The sequence below is a fragment of the Adiantum capillus-veneris genome, chromosome 6 (genome assembly GCF_014529385.1).
Source record: "Adiantum capillus-veneris isolate H3 chromosome 6, ASM1452938v2, whole genome shotgun sequence".
NCBI classification, from domain to species: domain Eukaryota; kingdom Viridiplantae; phylum Streptophyta; class Polypodiopsida; order Polypodiales; family Pteridaceae; genus Adiantum; species Adiantum capillus-veneris.
In genome coordinates this window covers 55,163,987-55,180,633 of record NC_140936.1, presented here as the reverse complement: position 1 = coordinate 55,180,633, position 16,647 = coordinate 55,163,987, and the positions used below count along the sequence as shown (strand labels likewise).

The window sequence follows — 16,647 nt, the reverse complement described above, 5'->3', positions numbered from 1 at the left end:
ACTGATGGACATGGAGAAGCCTCTGTCCCTATGATCTCGCGGCTTATTAGAGCCAAGGCTTCAGTACCACGTGACATTATGCGAACAAAGCTAGCTGCCTCCCCACTAGTGGTTGAGGCGCTCACCAAATCAGTCTCCTTTATACACCGCATGTGGGACCTTCCCAGAGACAAATATACCCGCCTAGCACTTGAGTCCTCCCGACAGTTAGCCATGCAGGGAGATACAGCATGCTGGTATGGGGAGATGACATCATGGTTTCAGGCACATAGGTTCAGCATGGACAGATTGCCCCCCTTCCAGAGTTCTCATTGGATACACCCTCTCTGACTATTACACAGTCCGAGATCATCAGGCTCATCCGCCAGGACCTGACTCAGCTAGCCACCAGGAGGGCATGGATACAGTCGGGACACGAGCTGGGCACAAAGATGGCTTTCTATAGAGAGCATCTTCTCCAGCTTACAGGGGACGCCTTTGTGACGAGATCTAGATCCATGGACACCCACTTACCTCATGGGATACGATGTGCTATTGGCCAGATACGCACATCTTCACACCAGCTTTGGGTCGAGACTAGGAGATACAATGGAGTGCCAACAGAGGCCAGGACCAAGGAGGACCCCTACGCTTGGATGGCATGCCAAGGAGGACCCCTACGCTTGGATGGTCACACCCCTTCGCCCAAGAGACGTACCTCTTCGCCAAAAGCCACACTCCTTCGACGACTGGTCACACCCCTTCGACTCTTCACCCAATGGTTGCAGCTCTTCGTCGAAAGGATGTGTCTTTACGTCTAAAGTCATGTCTCTTCACAAGGAGACGTGTCTTTTCATTTATGTCTCTTCGTCTCCTATATAAGTAGCCCTTGTATCACACATTCAATCAATCAACACAGTCTTCAAAGTCTTGTTTCTGAGTACAGTTCAAGTTTCTTAAGTCTTAATCGTGAGTTTAAGTACTTAATTAAGGATTAGTACCTAGAAACCTTACAGTGGTATCAGAGCAATTTTTTTTCCTTGGACCCGAAGGTTGTGAGCCTCCCACCCTCACTGCTACACTCTACCCCCTTCTCGGAGTTGCATGGAAGCAGAAGAAAGGTGGTACACACACCCGAACGAGCATGAGGTAACTTAAAGTTATTCTGTTCCAATTATATACATAAAGGACAGAGATGTAGATGTGGGTGTGAGGGAGTGCTACGTACCCGGCCTCTTCATCGGGTGGTGTCCCTTCAGGATTGCGCTCGCACCTCTTCATGTGAAAGGACGGTACCTCTTCATCTTGCTGACACCCTTTCGCATATGGGTGTGTCGCTTCGCTCGTGTGCCAATTCACTCGGCAAGGGGCTGAATTCCATTGGTTGGCTGTTGCATATCCAAAGGGCACCTCTTCACGAGAGGGCACCAACGAAGGCACCCCTTCCCAAAGGATCGCACCGGCTGAAATTCTGAAACGCTGGCTGTGTGTACCCTTTTGCTGGAGACTTATAGCATTGCATGCTCTCCCAAGCGGCAAAATCTCCCTGCGCTGCCTTCTTTCGCTGGCTTTCAATTTTTTTTACGCTAGGAAGTGTATACGATGGCAGCCAGTAAGTAATATCGTATTAAAATTGACCTCAATATTAAATGATTGAGTGGCCGGCCAATCCCCAGAATTTACCCAATTTTTTAAAAGCCCATGTGAACTCACTCACTTGATCATATAAACCCCCAAATAAACTGACTTTAAAAAAACACAAAGAAAACCCACAAGATCAACATGAATTCACGCATTTTTTAACAGCCGGCGTCACCTTCTCTTCCACTCTCCCACGCTGGCATTGTGTGCACTTTGCACGCGCGAAACTTTTTGCTGTCGTGTCCATAGACGAGCTTCCCGAAGAAAATTTGTCGGAACCCGTTCTAAACATAATTTCCGCTCCCTGAGTACCCCTCTCAGAACTTGTTCCCAAAAATTGCACCTGTTCGTTATTCCCTTTGAGGCGTAACCATGCCGAATTCTCAAGACGGAGGTGGTCAATCTAACGATGCCCTTACTCTTATGAAGGAGCATATGGCCACACTTTCCATAAGTCTTGCATCACTTCACACTCATTTGGATCAGATACAAACACAAAACACTTCTCGGAGGCGTCCTACGACTTCTCGGACAACTAATGCTGCTTTTCCACCACCTTCTTCTGAAGCTTCAGTGGACGAACCAAACAAATCAAATCCAACTGAAGAGGTAGACAATCGTGAACTTCAATTACTTTTAAAAAAATTTAATGTTGCACAAGGACACAGCATTTCTTTGGTGGCAACGACGGGTTGCTGATGGTAAACACACACCTTCTTGGGATAAATTCCGGCGTGCTATTCGCAACACGTTCGAGCCTGCCAATGCGGATTTTCATGCCCGGTCCTCTCTTCGCCGCCTGAGCCAGACAGGTTCCTTGGCCGCGTACATCACAGAGTTCCAAAGGCTAACTCTGGAGATAGAGACCCTTAGTCCCTCTGATAAACTCCACAGTTTTATCAACGGACTCGAACCCAACCTGAAGGATGTTGCGATTGCGTATGTGGAGCGTCTTGGCAATAATTGGCGCCCTACACTGAATTTTCTCCCTGGTGACAAATCTTCAAATAGCGCTCGCTTTTCACAATGCGATCGCAAAGACAGCTATAGCCAAAGTCAACAACATCAGTCTCAGTTCAGACAGCAAGCCACAACACCTTATTCAACCTCAAGGTTTTATTATCAAGATCGATAATCTCAAAGCAGATCTTCTTCAAATGCTCCACTTGATAGTGGTAAAGGACGTGATTTTTCTCAAGATCAGTATTCAAATACTCAGCAAGGCTCTTCGTCAAATGCATCTTCGACTTCAAAGAAGGATGGTTTATGTACAATTTGCAGTGGTGACCATAGATGGTATCAATGTCCAAAGAAACCAAATCCGTCTAATCTGAAAAGAAATTCCAACACGGAATCATCATCGAATGCTGAACAACCAGATTGTGCTAAGGATAAAGGAATATCTGTGGTCAATACGATCCGTGTCTCAGAGGATACGACTATTCTTATGAAGCATGCTCAATGCAATTCTTCAGTTTTGGAGCCTCTCAAAGCAAGTTTTGAGTCTTCTTGGAACTCTCAATGGTCGCTCCATCCACAATTTGGTGGACAGCGGATGCTTGAATAATTTCGTCAGCACTCAGATAGTTCACCAGCTTGGCTTACCAACTCAGAAGACATCTCACTTATATGACATGGAATTAGCAGATGGATCAATTTTGACTTGTGATCAGACAATTCAACTGGATTTTGAAGTCATGCCTTTATCTTATTACGACATGATTCATGGTCAGCATTGGTTATTCCAGTATGATCCCGCAATTAGCTTTCGAGGACATACTACCAACTTGTTCAAAGATGGACAAGAACCGATTTTACACGGGCTTTATCATGCGCAACGAGTGATTCAAGCCTATTGTGTACTAGTCAAACAGCATGATACAGTGGATTATGAAGCAAATATGATCTCCGATACAGATGCAGAAATTCTAATTGATGAATTTTTGAATTCATTAACTTCTTCTGAATCAATTGCTGAAGACAAAGATGATTCTGAAAAATTTTGGGATTCATTATTGGAAGATGATTACACTCTCAAGCCAAAATCCTTTCCAGTGGGATTACTAAAGTTGAAGTTATCCCATCTGAAGATTGTCTTGAGAAGATTTCCTCTTCGCCATATATTTCACAGTTATTGGAAGATTTTGAACCAAAAATCTTACATCGCATGAAGAATTTTGAAGATCAATCTCTTGTAGCAGTCAACCTGATTAAGCAAGGTTCTTCTAAAAAGTCTTTAAATAATGCAACGACATGGGATTTAGCAGTCAAAGCAAAAAGGTTTCGCAAGAAGCAAAGGTTCAAGACAAAGGTTTCCGATAACTCAAAGATTGAAGATTTTTTTAAAATCAATGCTTTTCCAGAGTTCTATCAACGTCAGAAGTCATTTCTTTGACACGGGCTCTCATTTTAAATGGGAGGGAATGTCACGATTGTGACTATGTTAACAGCATTACATCTACTCCTAGTTGCAGATACGCAAAGTGCCATGCCAAAGAGACCCCTACACTTGGATGGTCACACCCCTTCGCCCAAGAGACGTGCCTCTTCGCCAAAAGCCACACTACTTCGACACTGGTCACACCCCTTCGCTCCCGTACACTGGTCACACCCCTTCGCTCTACGGGTGCGACTCTTCGCCCAATGGTTGAGCTCTTCGCCGAAAGGCTGTGTCTTTACGTCTAAAGTCATGTCTCTTCACCAGGAGACGTGTCTTTTCATTTATGTCTCTTCGTCTCCTATATAAGGAGCCCTTGTATCACACATTCAATCAATCAACACAGAGTCTGCTAAGTCTTGTTTCTGAGTACAGTTCAAGTTTCTTAAGTCTTAATCATGAGTTTAAGTACTTAATTAAGGATTAGTACCTAGAATCCTTACACACACTGTGTTGTCTTAGCCCCCCACTCACTTCACCCCCTACCAATATCCTACACAAGCCCAGCTAGTTGCTTAGCTCACATCTAGCAGCTAAGGATTCTATAGTATTTTTAATTTGTTACTCAGACTTTGTATTAGATTCACCACATTGTAACTTTCTCGTCTCATAGGTCACTTTGGCCTCGTCTCATAGGTCTCTTTGGCCTTTTGAAGACATTAATATAACGTTTCATTTCATTTCATCTCCATCTCTCTCTCTCTCTCTCTCTCTCTCTCTCTCTCTCTCTCTCTCTCTCTCTCTCTCTCTCTCTCTCTCTCTCAGGTTATTTTGTTACTCTGACTTTGTATCAGATCCACCACCTTGTAACTTTCTGGTCTCATAGGTCACTATGGCCTTTTGAAGACGTTAATATAACATTTCATTTCTCTCTCTCTCTCTCTCTCTCTCTCTCTCTCTCTCTCTCTCTCTCTCTCTCTCTCTCTCTCTCTCAGACCTGGAGGAGTTACTACCACAACAGAGCTCACATATGTCTCACACCAGAGGCACATTGATCGACCGAGCATTTGAGCTGGGGAGATCCAGACGCCCATGACTGCAGAGGACCACCCAACATCGACGGAGGCTGCATCAGAAGATTCGGATCACTTTGGCTAGGCATGCACCGCCAGCGACCGATGCTGGATCTCCTGTGATTTAGCTATTTAGCTATCCCAGCCAGCTGCTTAGTTCACATTGAGCGGCCTAGGTTTCCATAGTATTTTTAGCTTGTTTTGTTATATTGTTATTGTTGTTATTTTTGTTACTCTGACTTTGTATCAGATCCACCACATTGTAACTCTCTGGTCTCATAGGTCACTTTGGCCTTTTGAAGACGTTAATATAACATTTCATCTCTCTCTCTCTCTCTCTCTCTCTCTCTCTCTCTCTCTCTCTCTCTCTCTCTCTCTCTCTCTCTCTCCTGCCCCTGGATTTAAGTAAGCAGAGGGCCTACTTGTGTTAGCAAGCTCAGAGCCTCCTGTGTTGACAAGCAAGGGGATGCTTGTACTGACCTGTATTACGGGCAGCTAAGGCTGAACCCCTCCCGAGGGCAAGGGGGGGGCCTTGTGGGAGGGAGGGCCCCTAGGATACAAAAACACCCCCTAATTCAAACATGGCCCCAAGCAAGCAAAAATCATATGCAATGACTGTGGCATCCGGTCTTCCCGCCATCCCTCCCCCCTACCAAAGCAAACTCCCTGAGAATCCCATATCCTCAATGAAAAGAAGAAATTGCAGCAGGAAGTGGTAACCCTTGAAGTATATTTGATCACCAAAGAAGCCAAGATTCTCAACCTTGAAGCACAGTTTCAATCTGTAATGGTAAAGCAAGAGACATTAAAGATCCAGACGCAACGTCAAGATGAACCGGCAACTGACAAGGTACCAACATTCCTATAAAACACAAAAGGTAAGCTCCAATATACTTGATGATGATGTCCTAAAAGAGAGGGTTAAAAGCTTGGAAAGATATGTCAGAATCAGTGGTCTACCTGAAGGCGGGGGAAGGGGACCTTGCCAGAAGAAGTTCAAGGTTATATCTTAGACACAGACATACTCAAGGAAAGACTTAGCAAGGTTGTACCTTTTGTTGACCTTGGGGACCCCCAATTTTTATTGAAGTGAAAGGGAAGCAGGCCAAGGTGAGCTATTATGACCTCAATGAGAAGATCAAAGCCATGAAGCAGACAAGGTCACTACAGGGTACTCACGTGTGGACCTATGATGAATTGACACCACTTCAGCTCAAGAATCATGCTAGCGAATTGTGTAACATTAGAGTAGTGAGGAAGAATGGAAAGTGGGCAGTTTATAGAGGAGAAAAAACTATCATTAGAGATTTCATGTCACAAAGTGATGACGTGGCGGACAGCAGAAACCCTAATTTCTGCCAGAAACCCTAAAATTCCTGCAAACCGCAAATTTCGCTTTTTCTCTACTTAAATGAGAAAGAGAGAGAGAATGCTTTTGCTTTCATGTTTTGACTCTCTGTGAGAGAGAGAGAGCAATTGCTTTTGATTTGAAGCTTTTGGGGCTCTGCTTTTGGGCATCCCTTGTAACCTTTAAATTAGTGGTGAGGGCCTCACTTCTCAGAGCATCTGGACGCAGAGTCTGAGAGTGAAACCCTAACCGCTCTCTTGTACTTTGATGATTGATTAATATAAAAAGAAATACCGAAAGGGGCGCCAGTCTTTGGGGCCAATATCTCTAGGCACGGAACTCCGCCGGGCCAGTGCAAATCTATTGTGATCTGTGAATTGTTTTGAAGTGGTTATTTGGTGTTGTCGCGGTTGATTCTTGACTTGGAGTGTCCTAGTCTGTTACAGTGGTATCAGAGCACGGCCGATTTCTCTTCTACGGAAATCCGATCCCCGAATTTTTTTTCCACGGCACCTACGGCTTCAGGCAATGATCAATCGACTCCTTCTCCATCTGGAGATGCGGGCTGGGATCACAACGAAGATTCAGACAGAGAGTATGGCCCGCCTCGGCCTACTCAAGCGGAGCAAAGAGAGATGGAGCGTCGTCAATTGATTGGCGATGCAACAAAGATGGTGCTCAATTTTGCCAAGGATCCGATGATGGCAAAATATATGAACCAGACCTCTTTGGAAGAGGTACAGACGGAGTGGCAGAGAACCACAACACCACTCCCGAAACCCGCTCTCAAGAAACCTTCTGCCTCCAAGAAATATACGGAGAAGGAACTGGAGAACGTGGTTGATGCACGGATTGCTCAGCTTTTTGACACGCAAAAGAAAGCCAAAAAGCACGGCAAAAAGCAGAAGAAAGGCACTGACTTCCCGGGATATTTGGGTCGTCGGTCGACATTTGACAAGGCAAAGAAATTGAAGAAGCGCGTCAAGTTTGAAGACCTACCCAGTTCTTCTTCTTCTTCTTCTGACAGTTCTTCTAGCTCCTCGGATTCGAGCGAAGAAGACAGAAAAGGTAAAAAGCGAAGCAAGAAGCAACGCTTTGGAAAGGGCAAGAGAAAGGCAAAGAAGGCTAAATCTCGCCCAGAGACTGACAGTTCTACTGAGGACTCGTCTACAGACAGCTCAGATTCCGATGACGGAAAGTTTTATGCGAACAAGAAGAATTTTTACAAAGCCAACCAGTATGACTTTCTCGAAGATAAAAGCAAGAAAGTCCGAGAGTTTAAGGAAGGTGGCCACTCGATCAAGTTTGATACTTTTTCAGGATACTCGGATGCTTCGAAGGCTGTCTTTTTTTCAGCAGTTTGACATCACTTTCGCGGGAGGACGCTATTCATAGAACTCCAAGATTCAGAGAGCTGCCTCTTACTTTAAGAGGAATGCTCGTACTTGGTGGTCCACGCTTCTTTTAAACAAGACTGCGCCAGTTAAATGGCTGAAATTTAAGAAGCATTTTATTTCTTCTTGGTTGACGCAAGAATATGAACGAGATGTACGAGCTGCTTGGAACCATCTTCGGATGACCAAGAAAGATACAATCAATGCTTATTGTGAAAGAATCTGGAACTCTTTTCTACCCGCCTCTTCATTCAAGAAGATCTCGTTCAGAGAACAGATTGAGCGGTTTACCTTGGGTCTACCTACAGAAATCCGAAATCACTGCTTGGAACAGAAGTCAGCTTCTGTTCAGGAGTTGATGAGTCATGCGAAGCGGGGCTTTGCCATTCACTCTGGCAGTCTGACCTACCCCACAGATGAGGCCATGACACAACGAGCCGAACAGACTTCTGGGAATGAAAGAAGAATGAAAAAGAGCAACCCAGAGAAAAAAAAAAAAGGATGCACGACCCAAGCTTACTCCTGAGGAGAGAGCTCGCTTCATCAGAGAGGGGAAGTGCTTTGGATGCGGGGAACATGGACATATTTCCGCGAAGTGCCCTGATAGGCACAGAAAGAACAGAATGACAAAGACGACGACAGGTCTGAGAGTTCGAGAGCAGCTGAGGAATGTGGCAGAAAAGGCAGATAGAAAAGCAGAACTGGTACCACATGGCGTCGGACCTGCACCGAATCTAATGAATGAAAGTACAAACTTTGCCGCTTTCGGGGCAAAGTGAAGGATCAGGAAGCTCTTTTGAAGGAGCCAAGGCCAACTTCTTTTCACTTGGAATTGGCGGCTCGATTTGGAACTACGCCCGACAGACTGACGCTACAGGCGGAGGTAGTTCGACTGGCACCCGGATGGGATGTTGCCATTACACCGAGCATTGGCAAACTTCGTTTGCAATGACAGGGGTGTTCAGGGCACGCGAGTGACGTTCTACTCGGGATCCCTTGGTACCACAAGAACTACGCTGTGGTTGACTACCGGGCCGAGAAAGCGACTTTGATAAATGAAGGGCTTAGAGATTGTACTTGATGAACTTCAGTTTTCTTACTCATTCTTTTGGGAGAACTGAACGATGGATAAAGGTTGAATATGTTTTCTCCACGCTCATGCCGATTGCTTTTGAGAGGGCCTGAAGATCATACCATTGATCTGATATCTGGAAGCACGCCACCGAATCGGCCACCTTATCGTGTGAGCCGAGTACAGAATGAAAAGATTATGAACCCAGTGAAATACCTCTTGGAAAAGGGTCTTGTCCAGCCTAGTACTTCACCGTATTGCTCTCCAATGTTGTTGGTTTTTGAAGAAAGACGGATCTTGGAGAATGTGCATCGATTATAGCACTCTCAACGAAATCACCATCAAGAACAGATTTCTGATCCCTAGGATCGATGATATACTCGACAAGTTACAGGGATCCTCGTGCTTCAGCAGGATTGACTTGAAGAGTGGGTATCATCAAATCACGATAGCGCCAGGAGATGTCTACAAGACAGCTTTTCGGACGACTTTTGGGTTATTTGAGTTTTTGGTGATGCCTTTTGGCTTAACCAATGCTCCTGCGACATTTAACCGGATGATGGATAGGATTTTTCGAGAGTACAGGCTATTTGTTCGCACTTTCTTTGACAACATCATTGTTTTCTCGAAGAATGAGGCAGAACACAGAGATCATCTGCTTCAAGTCTTTCAGGCATTACGAGATCACACACTAGTGATTAATGTAAAAAAGAAAAGTGAATTTTTCCTACCAGAGATACATTTTTTTGGGACACATTGTGTCAGCAGCACAGCAGAAGTGCAAATGGACCCGGCCAAGATAGAGACTATCCGTGATTGGCTCGATTTGAGGAATGTCCATGAAGTTAGAAGCTTCTTGGGACTGTGTTCGTACTACAGGCGGTTCATACGAAAGTTTGCAGAGGTTGCTTCCCCTTTGCATACCTTGACACAGAAAGGAGTACCTTTTTCGTGGGGACCCACAGAGGTGACTGCCTTTCAGACATTGAAAGAGAAATTCACTACAGGACCAGATTTGACTTTGCCACACTTGCAGAAGTCATTTGAAGTATTTTGTGATGCTTGTGGTCGTAGTCTGGGTGCGGTCTTGATGCAAGAAGGCCATGTCATAGCTTACGAGAGCCGTTTGTTCTCTAGGCCGGAGATGACAGCACAGATCTATGGGAAAGAGCTTTTGGCGGTTATCCACGCTCTTACTCAGTGGCGGCATTACCTACTCGGAGCGGATTTTACTGTCTGAACAGACCATCAGAGTTTGCGCTACTTCTTGTCACAGAAGCAGCTTTCGGAAAAGCAGATGCGGTGGGTGAACATCTTGTCACAGTTCCACTTCCAGATTGTCCATGTGCAGGGACAGAAGAATGTGGTGGCACATGCTTTGTCTCGAAAACCGTTGGTTCTGGCTATTTCCGCGATACATCATAGGAGCTTCGAGGATATGGTCGATCAATATGCCACAGATACAGATTTTGCAGATATTTTCACACGGATACAAGATGGGGAGACAGTAGCGGGATACTCCCTTCGGGAAGGCTACTTGATGAAAAAGACTATGTTGTGCGTTACACAGCCGTTGAGGGAAAAGGTTATGACTGATTGCCACTGTCCACCTTTTACGGGTCACCGCGGCATTGCTACCACCATGAAAGGGGTAGAGAGAGATTTCTTTTGGCGGAGACTGAAGAAGGATGTGGAAGAGTTTGTGCGCAGTTGCTTGGTATGCCAGAGGTCAAGTTTGACAGGCATAAGGCAAAGGGATTGTTACGACCTTTACCCATACCCACCCACCCCTGGGAAAGTATTGCAATGGATTTCATTTTTGATCTCCCAAGAACACAGAATGATCACGATGATTTTCCGATTACATGGCACGTCTGAGACGATTGTCTCCGACAGAGACCCCAGATTTACGAGTTTGTTTTGGAAGGCAATTTGGGAGAACATTGGCACGCAGTTGCAATTCTCGTCATCGTTCCACCCGCAGACTGATGGGCAATCCGAGATTGCCAATTCAGTGGTTCTAGATTTATTGAAGTCTTATATCTCAGATCAGAAGACTCAATGGGAAAGATATTTACCCTTGGTGGAATTTGCCTACAATAACACGATACACTCGTCGACGGGGAAGGCGCCATTTGAGATTGTTGAAAGTGCTGCAAAGGTTCCACCCTTCCTAAGCATGAAAGATAAGATCTTTGAAGCGGATGAATATACGCGAGATCTGGATACGGCTTTTGCCAAGGTTCGCGAGACTTTGCAGAAGTCTGAAGAACGACAGAAAAAGGCAGCGGATCGCCATCGTCGTGACATGAAATTGAAGGAGGATGATTGGGTGCTCTTACGTTTTGAGAAGGCACGCCTACGAAAGAACAAGGGAAAGGAGAGGCTTTTTCCAAAGCTTAGTATGTGATACTACGGACCTTTCCAGATTACTGAAAAGATAAATGATGTCTCCTTCCGATTGAAACTGCCAGATACTTGGAGGATTCACAATGCATTGCATGTGAGTCTCTTGAACCCTGTTAAGGGTGATGTGCCTGATGATGGGGAGCCTGATGAGCGACCCGCAGTGGAAGAAAACGAGGAGATCCTTGTTCCTGAACAGATTTTGGCACATAAGGATACGAAGAATAAGGGTAAAGTCCGAAGGCGGTTCTTGGTTAAGTTCAAGAATTATCCTGCACTTGATGCGAAGTGGATGGAGGAGGAGGACCTAGCAGATACTCCTCGGATTGTGAAACTTTACCTCGACGTTTTGGTTTAGCATAGTCTACTCCAAACGGAACCCAGAAACTCAGCTTGGCCGAAGATCTGGTGCAATGGGATGCACAAGAGAGGAGTTACTCCGCTCCTTTGTCAACAGATGCCTCGATTTTGATACTAAAGTCACTGATGTCTCTTTGAGCTTCAGGGATACTGAGAGCTGACAGTATTCTGCTGGATGACTTTATGAAATGGAATTCCTGATTATGATACCGATTTGTTCTTGACTTCTTGTGAGTGCAGGAACTGATAGACGAAATGACTGCAGCATTTTGGTCTACTTGATCTCGAATAGACATGGTTGCATTAGGGGTTAGTCAATCGAACATCGTTGAGGTCCCCATTGGACCTAGATGTGATTGCTAGCTACATTGCCGATAAATCATGGTCTAAGATCCGAATGAATGTTGAATGTCATGTGATGTCCTGTGATGTCTGGTGATGTCCTGTGATGTCGTGTGATGTGACTGTCGATTTTGTACATGTGCTAGATGTGTGTTCCTAGTACGTAGGTACTAACAGTCAGTGTCTGCTAAGACGGTTTATGGCTTTTGTCGGTTTTGCAGGCGTAATCGCGGTCGATTACAATGCTTTCAAGAGGGGGGTATGTCACAAAGTGATGACGTGGCGGACAACAGAAACCCTAATTTCTGCCAAAAACCCTAATTTCCGGAAATCGCGGAGGCTGAAATTCTTTTTTTTTTTTTTTTTGGAAAATGATGAGCGACGCAAATTTCGCTTTTTCTCTACTTAAATGAGAAAGAGAGAGAGAGTGCTTTTGCTTTCATGTTTTGACTCTCTGTGAGAGAGAGAGAGCAATTGCTTTTGATTTGAAGCTTTTGGGGCTCTGCTTTTGGGCATCCCTTGTAACCTTTAAATTAGTGGTGAGGGCCTCACTTCTCAGAGCATCTGGACGCAGAGTCTGAGAGTGAAACCCTAACCGCTCTCTTGTACTTTGATGATTGATTAATATAAAAAGAAATACCGAAAGGGGCGCCAGTCTTTGGGGCCAATATCTCTAGGCACGGAACTCCGCCGGGCCAGTGCAAATCTATTGTGATCTGTGAATTGTTTTGAAGTGGTTATTTGGTGTTGTCGCGGTTGATTCTTGACTTGGAGTGTCCAAGTGTGTTACATTTCAAGACACCACCACCCACTCCCAAGACATATTGTAGTCACATCATGCACATGGTGAATATACATTATTGTAACTCCACCCCTATAAATCAATGACCTTACTAGAGACCATTTGCCTCAGAGAGAAGATTAGTAGAAGATAAGCACATCCTTTACTCAAATAGTATCAATGCTTTGTACTCTCATCATGGGCGTGCCTGCAATGGGCAGATGCCTGCAGAAACTAAGGAAAATGGCATGTGAGACATATGCATTGCAACATTCCATCAATTATTAACCTAGAAAGGTTGAAGCATTTTCATAGATTCATTGTTGTTTCCTTCTTGTGGAAGAATGGATAAAAATTGTATGTTATCTCCTTGCTTTTGGAAGGTACGAACTCCTCTTTGCCCAAAGAAATCGCAACGTTCAGAGAAATTGACTATTGTTTCCTTTGGGCGGGGGGAGAGAGAGGGGGAGGTTGTTAAGATAACCTTTCAAATTAGTTTTCAGTTAATGGGTTCTAAAGTGGAGCTGCAACCATCTCTCTAAACCCCTCAGGCAGAGGCATAAAAAAGGTATAGCGACAAGAAATCAGTGCAATGACAAAAAAGCTTTTTGTTTATTATCCATGTCAAGCCTTCTAAGACTTCCCTACTTTCCAAATGTCCAGCCAAAACAAGCACCAAACTAACTACATAAAGAACTCCAGGTCGAGAGCCATACAGGTGAAGTATAACTCAGCCTAAAGCTAGACTTCAAACCAACTAGACACGACTAAGAATGCAGCTTGAGGAACACCTGAAGGAGAACAAAAGACTTAACTTCAAACGACAAAAGCTTCTCAAACTCATTAAAAGGTGATATCACCCAATCCAAACAAGCACATACTCACTTACACATGTATATGAAAGAGAGAGAAGAAACATACTTTTAAATGATGATAGGTTTCTGCTCCTAAACGTAAAGCCTCTGAGAAACTTTCCGCTCCGATGGGAAGAATCATAAATTCCTGAAACAAAGTACAGAAAAAAGAGCAAAAACTGACAAAGAGATTTTTATGTGATAGTTTGGAAGTAAGGGTGACATACTTCATCACACAGTCCGATAAATAAAAAGATGCAAAGTCTGCATAATTTAGCTAGCCATAAAAAAATCTTATAAGGGAATTACGAGCCATATCAGAAGAAACTTCATGCTTGGTCTCAACATAAAATCTCTACCGTTCACAACTTTTCTTTTTTCACCCAAACAGATAAAGGTGAAAGGACAAATCTGAACATATTCAGACGCTATAAGAAAAGGCAATTTCACATAGGAAAGAAGAAGCCAGTGAATTGGTTGGATCAGCACAATCTGCAGAATAGAGACTTTCACCCAATTTGCTTCGCTAGCTAGCAAAAATCAATTTGGCTAACTATGTCATAGGTAATCAGCTCTCCATATAAGACGAAAGGAGCATATATCGTTTTCGTAACAGAAATCAGCGAACAAACTAGCAAGGAGGTAGAAGCAGTCAACCAGTTCATTTCACATGCAGTACTTGTAAAATAAGTCCGACGCATGGGAACATTAATACAAATAGTACTGTCCAGTACAATTAGTATAATGCCGTATTATTGCGCCCAGTGGAAGTTTGTTTCCTTCAGTGCATATGCTACTAGCCAATTTTGTGATCATGTTAGGGCCATTTGGGCCCTTGTTAAGCCTCATATGTCTGACGATTTGAGCTCGCCTTATGCTCATGTTGATGCCCATGCTATTACTTCAAAATGGTTTGGTTTTCATTTTCATTGTACATAGTGTACTAACATTGGACTATTCCAAGTGGTACTAACATCAAACAGAGCTAGCGGTTTGTGATCGTGCGTGTCAACCACGACTCTGTGCCAGGATTTGACCATCTTGTGCATGCCAGATTGTTGGGAACTCCAAGCAAAACTTGAGATGGGTGTCTTCAACTTCCCAAACATAATGCACCCAATATGAGACACAAAATTTACCCATTTCCTAATTACCATCTATGGTAAACGGTATTACTTGAACATGGCTTTGGTATAACGAACAATAATTTGAGTGCCTTTCCCGTATGTCAATGTCAAAATTCTATTTCTGCAAAATGCTCTTCAATGACATTAAAGGCTTGATGCATGACTGGCATCTTCCTAAGGTGTCTGTAGAACTTGAGACTTGACTATATGTACACGGAGCCTGCTGAATTACAAACCCTGCCATAATCTGCCCACATCTCTAAATGGCATGGGGTGGTTGAGGAGGGGTCTATGGTTGAGATTAGGCGTCGGGCAGTCACAGATTTCAGATCAAGTTGGTGAACTAGGGATGAAGTAGGACACCCCTTGTTCACCAACTTGATCCAACAGCCATGCCTGAGACTGCTAAAGTTCACCCCTAGTTTAGCCTCAATTCACCATATTGATCCAACAGTTGAGATTGCCCAAGGTCTGCAAAGACTAATATAGATCCCCACTTAAGACCCGCAGTGCCAGATAGTGACAAGGATGCCCTCCTGCTGTCATACAGGACCACCCTCCACACCAATCTGAATGGGCTACTTCCTACCCCCTCAACCATAGCGCGCCCAAGCACCCTCCTAGGTTGCTGATCGGTTGACATGCACTCTGCATTTCCAGGATTTGCAAATAATGTGAAAGGGCACACATCCACCCAGTATGATGAGCAGGCTGATGACTTTTCTTTCTTCAAACAGGCAGGTTGAGCAGAAGAACATGCGATTTTTATACTTCTTACACGTAAAACTAAATTCAGAGCCTAAACGAAAGCGTTTTTCTTTGCCAACATTGCTCCAGAAAATCAAAATTTTCTTGCTATGTGGCTAGCATCAGGGGTCATGTTATGCAAAAGCAAGACAAAAAATCGCTTACCTGCATGGCCAGCTTGTTTCCTGCATGACTTCCACCATTTATGATATTGAAAGCAGGCACAGGCAGAACTAATCTTGTGTTTCCAGCAATGTCAGCAATATGTTGATATAATGGGACCTGCTCCACGCATATGCTCGTAATCAGCGCCAATAGAAACAAAAATGAAGTCCAAAAAGTTGAAATTGTCCATGCATTTCAAAATAGCCCCAGCGAACAACAGATTGGAAGGTGCAAACCTCCTTCTCCGCAGCTCCTGCTTTACAAACAGCCATAGAAACAGCCAAAATTGCATTTGCACCAAGATTACCCTATCAACCGACAACAACGACATAAGGGATGCAGAGATACATCCAAAAGGATCAGATATTCATAGCCAAGCATACCTTGTTCTCGGTCTTGTCAAGGTCAATCATTAGCTTGTCAATTTGTGTCTGTTGTGTGGGGTCCATGCCAACCAAGGCTAATGCAATCTTTTCATTCACATTTGTGACAGCCTTTTGCACACCTTTACCCAAATACTTGCTTTTGTCACCATCACGCAGTTCAACAGCTTCATGTCTGCACAGATTTATTAACAAATGTGACAAAAGACTCCTTGCAAACAAATAAAACTGAATCCCCGAACCAAGGAAATGAGAGAAATTACATTCCAGTCGAAGCCCCACTAGGAACTGCAGCTCGAAACCATCCCTTGTTGGTGTGGAGATCAACTTCCACTGTTGGATTACCTCGACTGTCCAGAATTTGACGCGCAAAAACCTTTGTTATCTTTGATGGGGTGGCCCTCTTCATGTGATTAGACTATTCGTAGACCAACCCACAAAGTGAACATCTTTAGTGTTTAAAGAAAGCATACAATCAAACTTGAAAACCTAGAAGCCATGTTCACCTCAGAGAGGAATGCAAAAATTTCACAACTTTCATTTTACATGACAGAAGCAGCATTTCACTCCAGACATCAAGAGAAGAAGGTCCCGCATA

At 44.2% G+C, this 16,647-nt stretch overlaps 1 protein-coding gene across 1 annotated transcript in view; it reads right to left on the bottom strand.

Annotated features, from left to right (window-relative positions):
• Positions 1-16,647, bottom strand: part of ENOC (cytosolic enolase) — an 87,307-nt gene that overhangs the window by 23,112 nt on the left and 47,548 nt on the right. The window contains exons 2-6 of the mRNA XM_086514288.1: positions 16,313-16,467; positions 16,050-16,224; positions 15,903-15,974; positions 15,667-15,783; positions 13,695-13,775 (exon numbers count right to left, since the gene is read on the bottom strand). Coding sequence (XP_086370414.1) covers positions 13,695-13,775; positions 15,667-15,783; positions 15,903-15,974; positions 16,050-16,224; positions 16,313-16,467 — 600 coding nt within the window. The remainder of the gene's footprint in view (positions 1-13,694; positions 13,776-15,666; positions 15,784-15,902; positions 15,975-16,049; positions 16,225-16,312; positions 16,468-16,647) is intronic.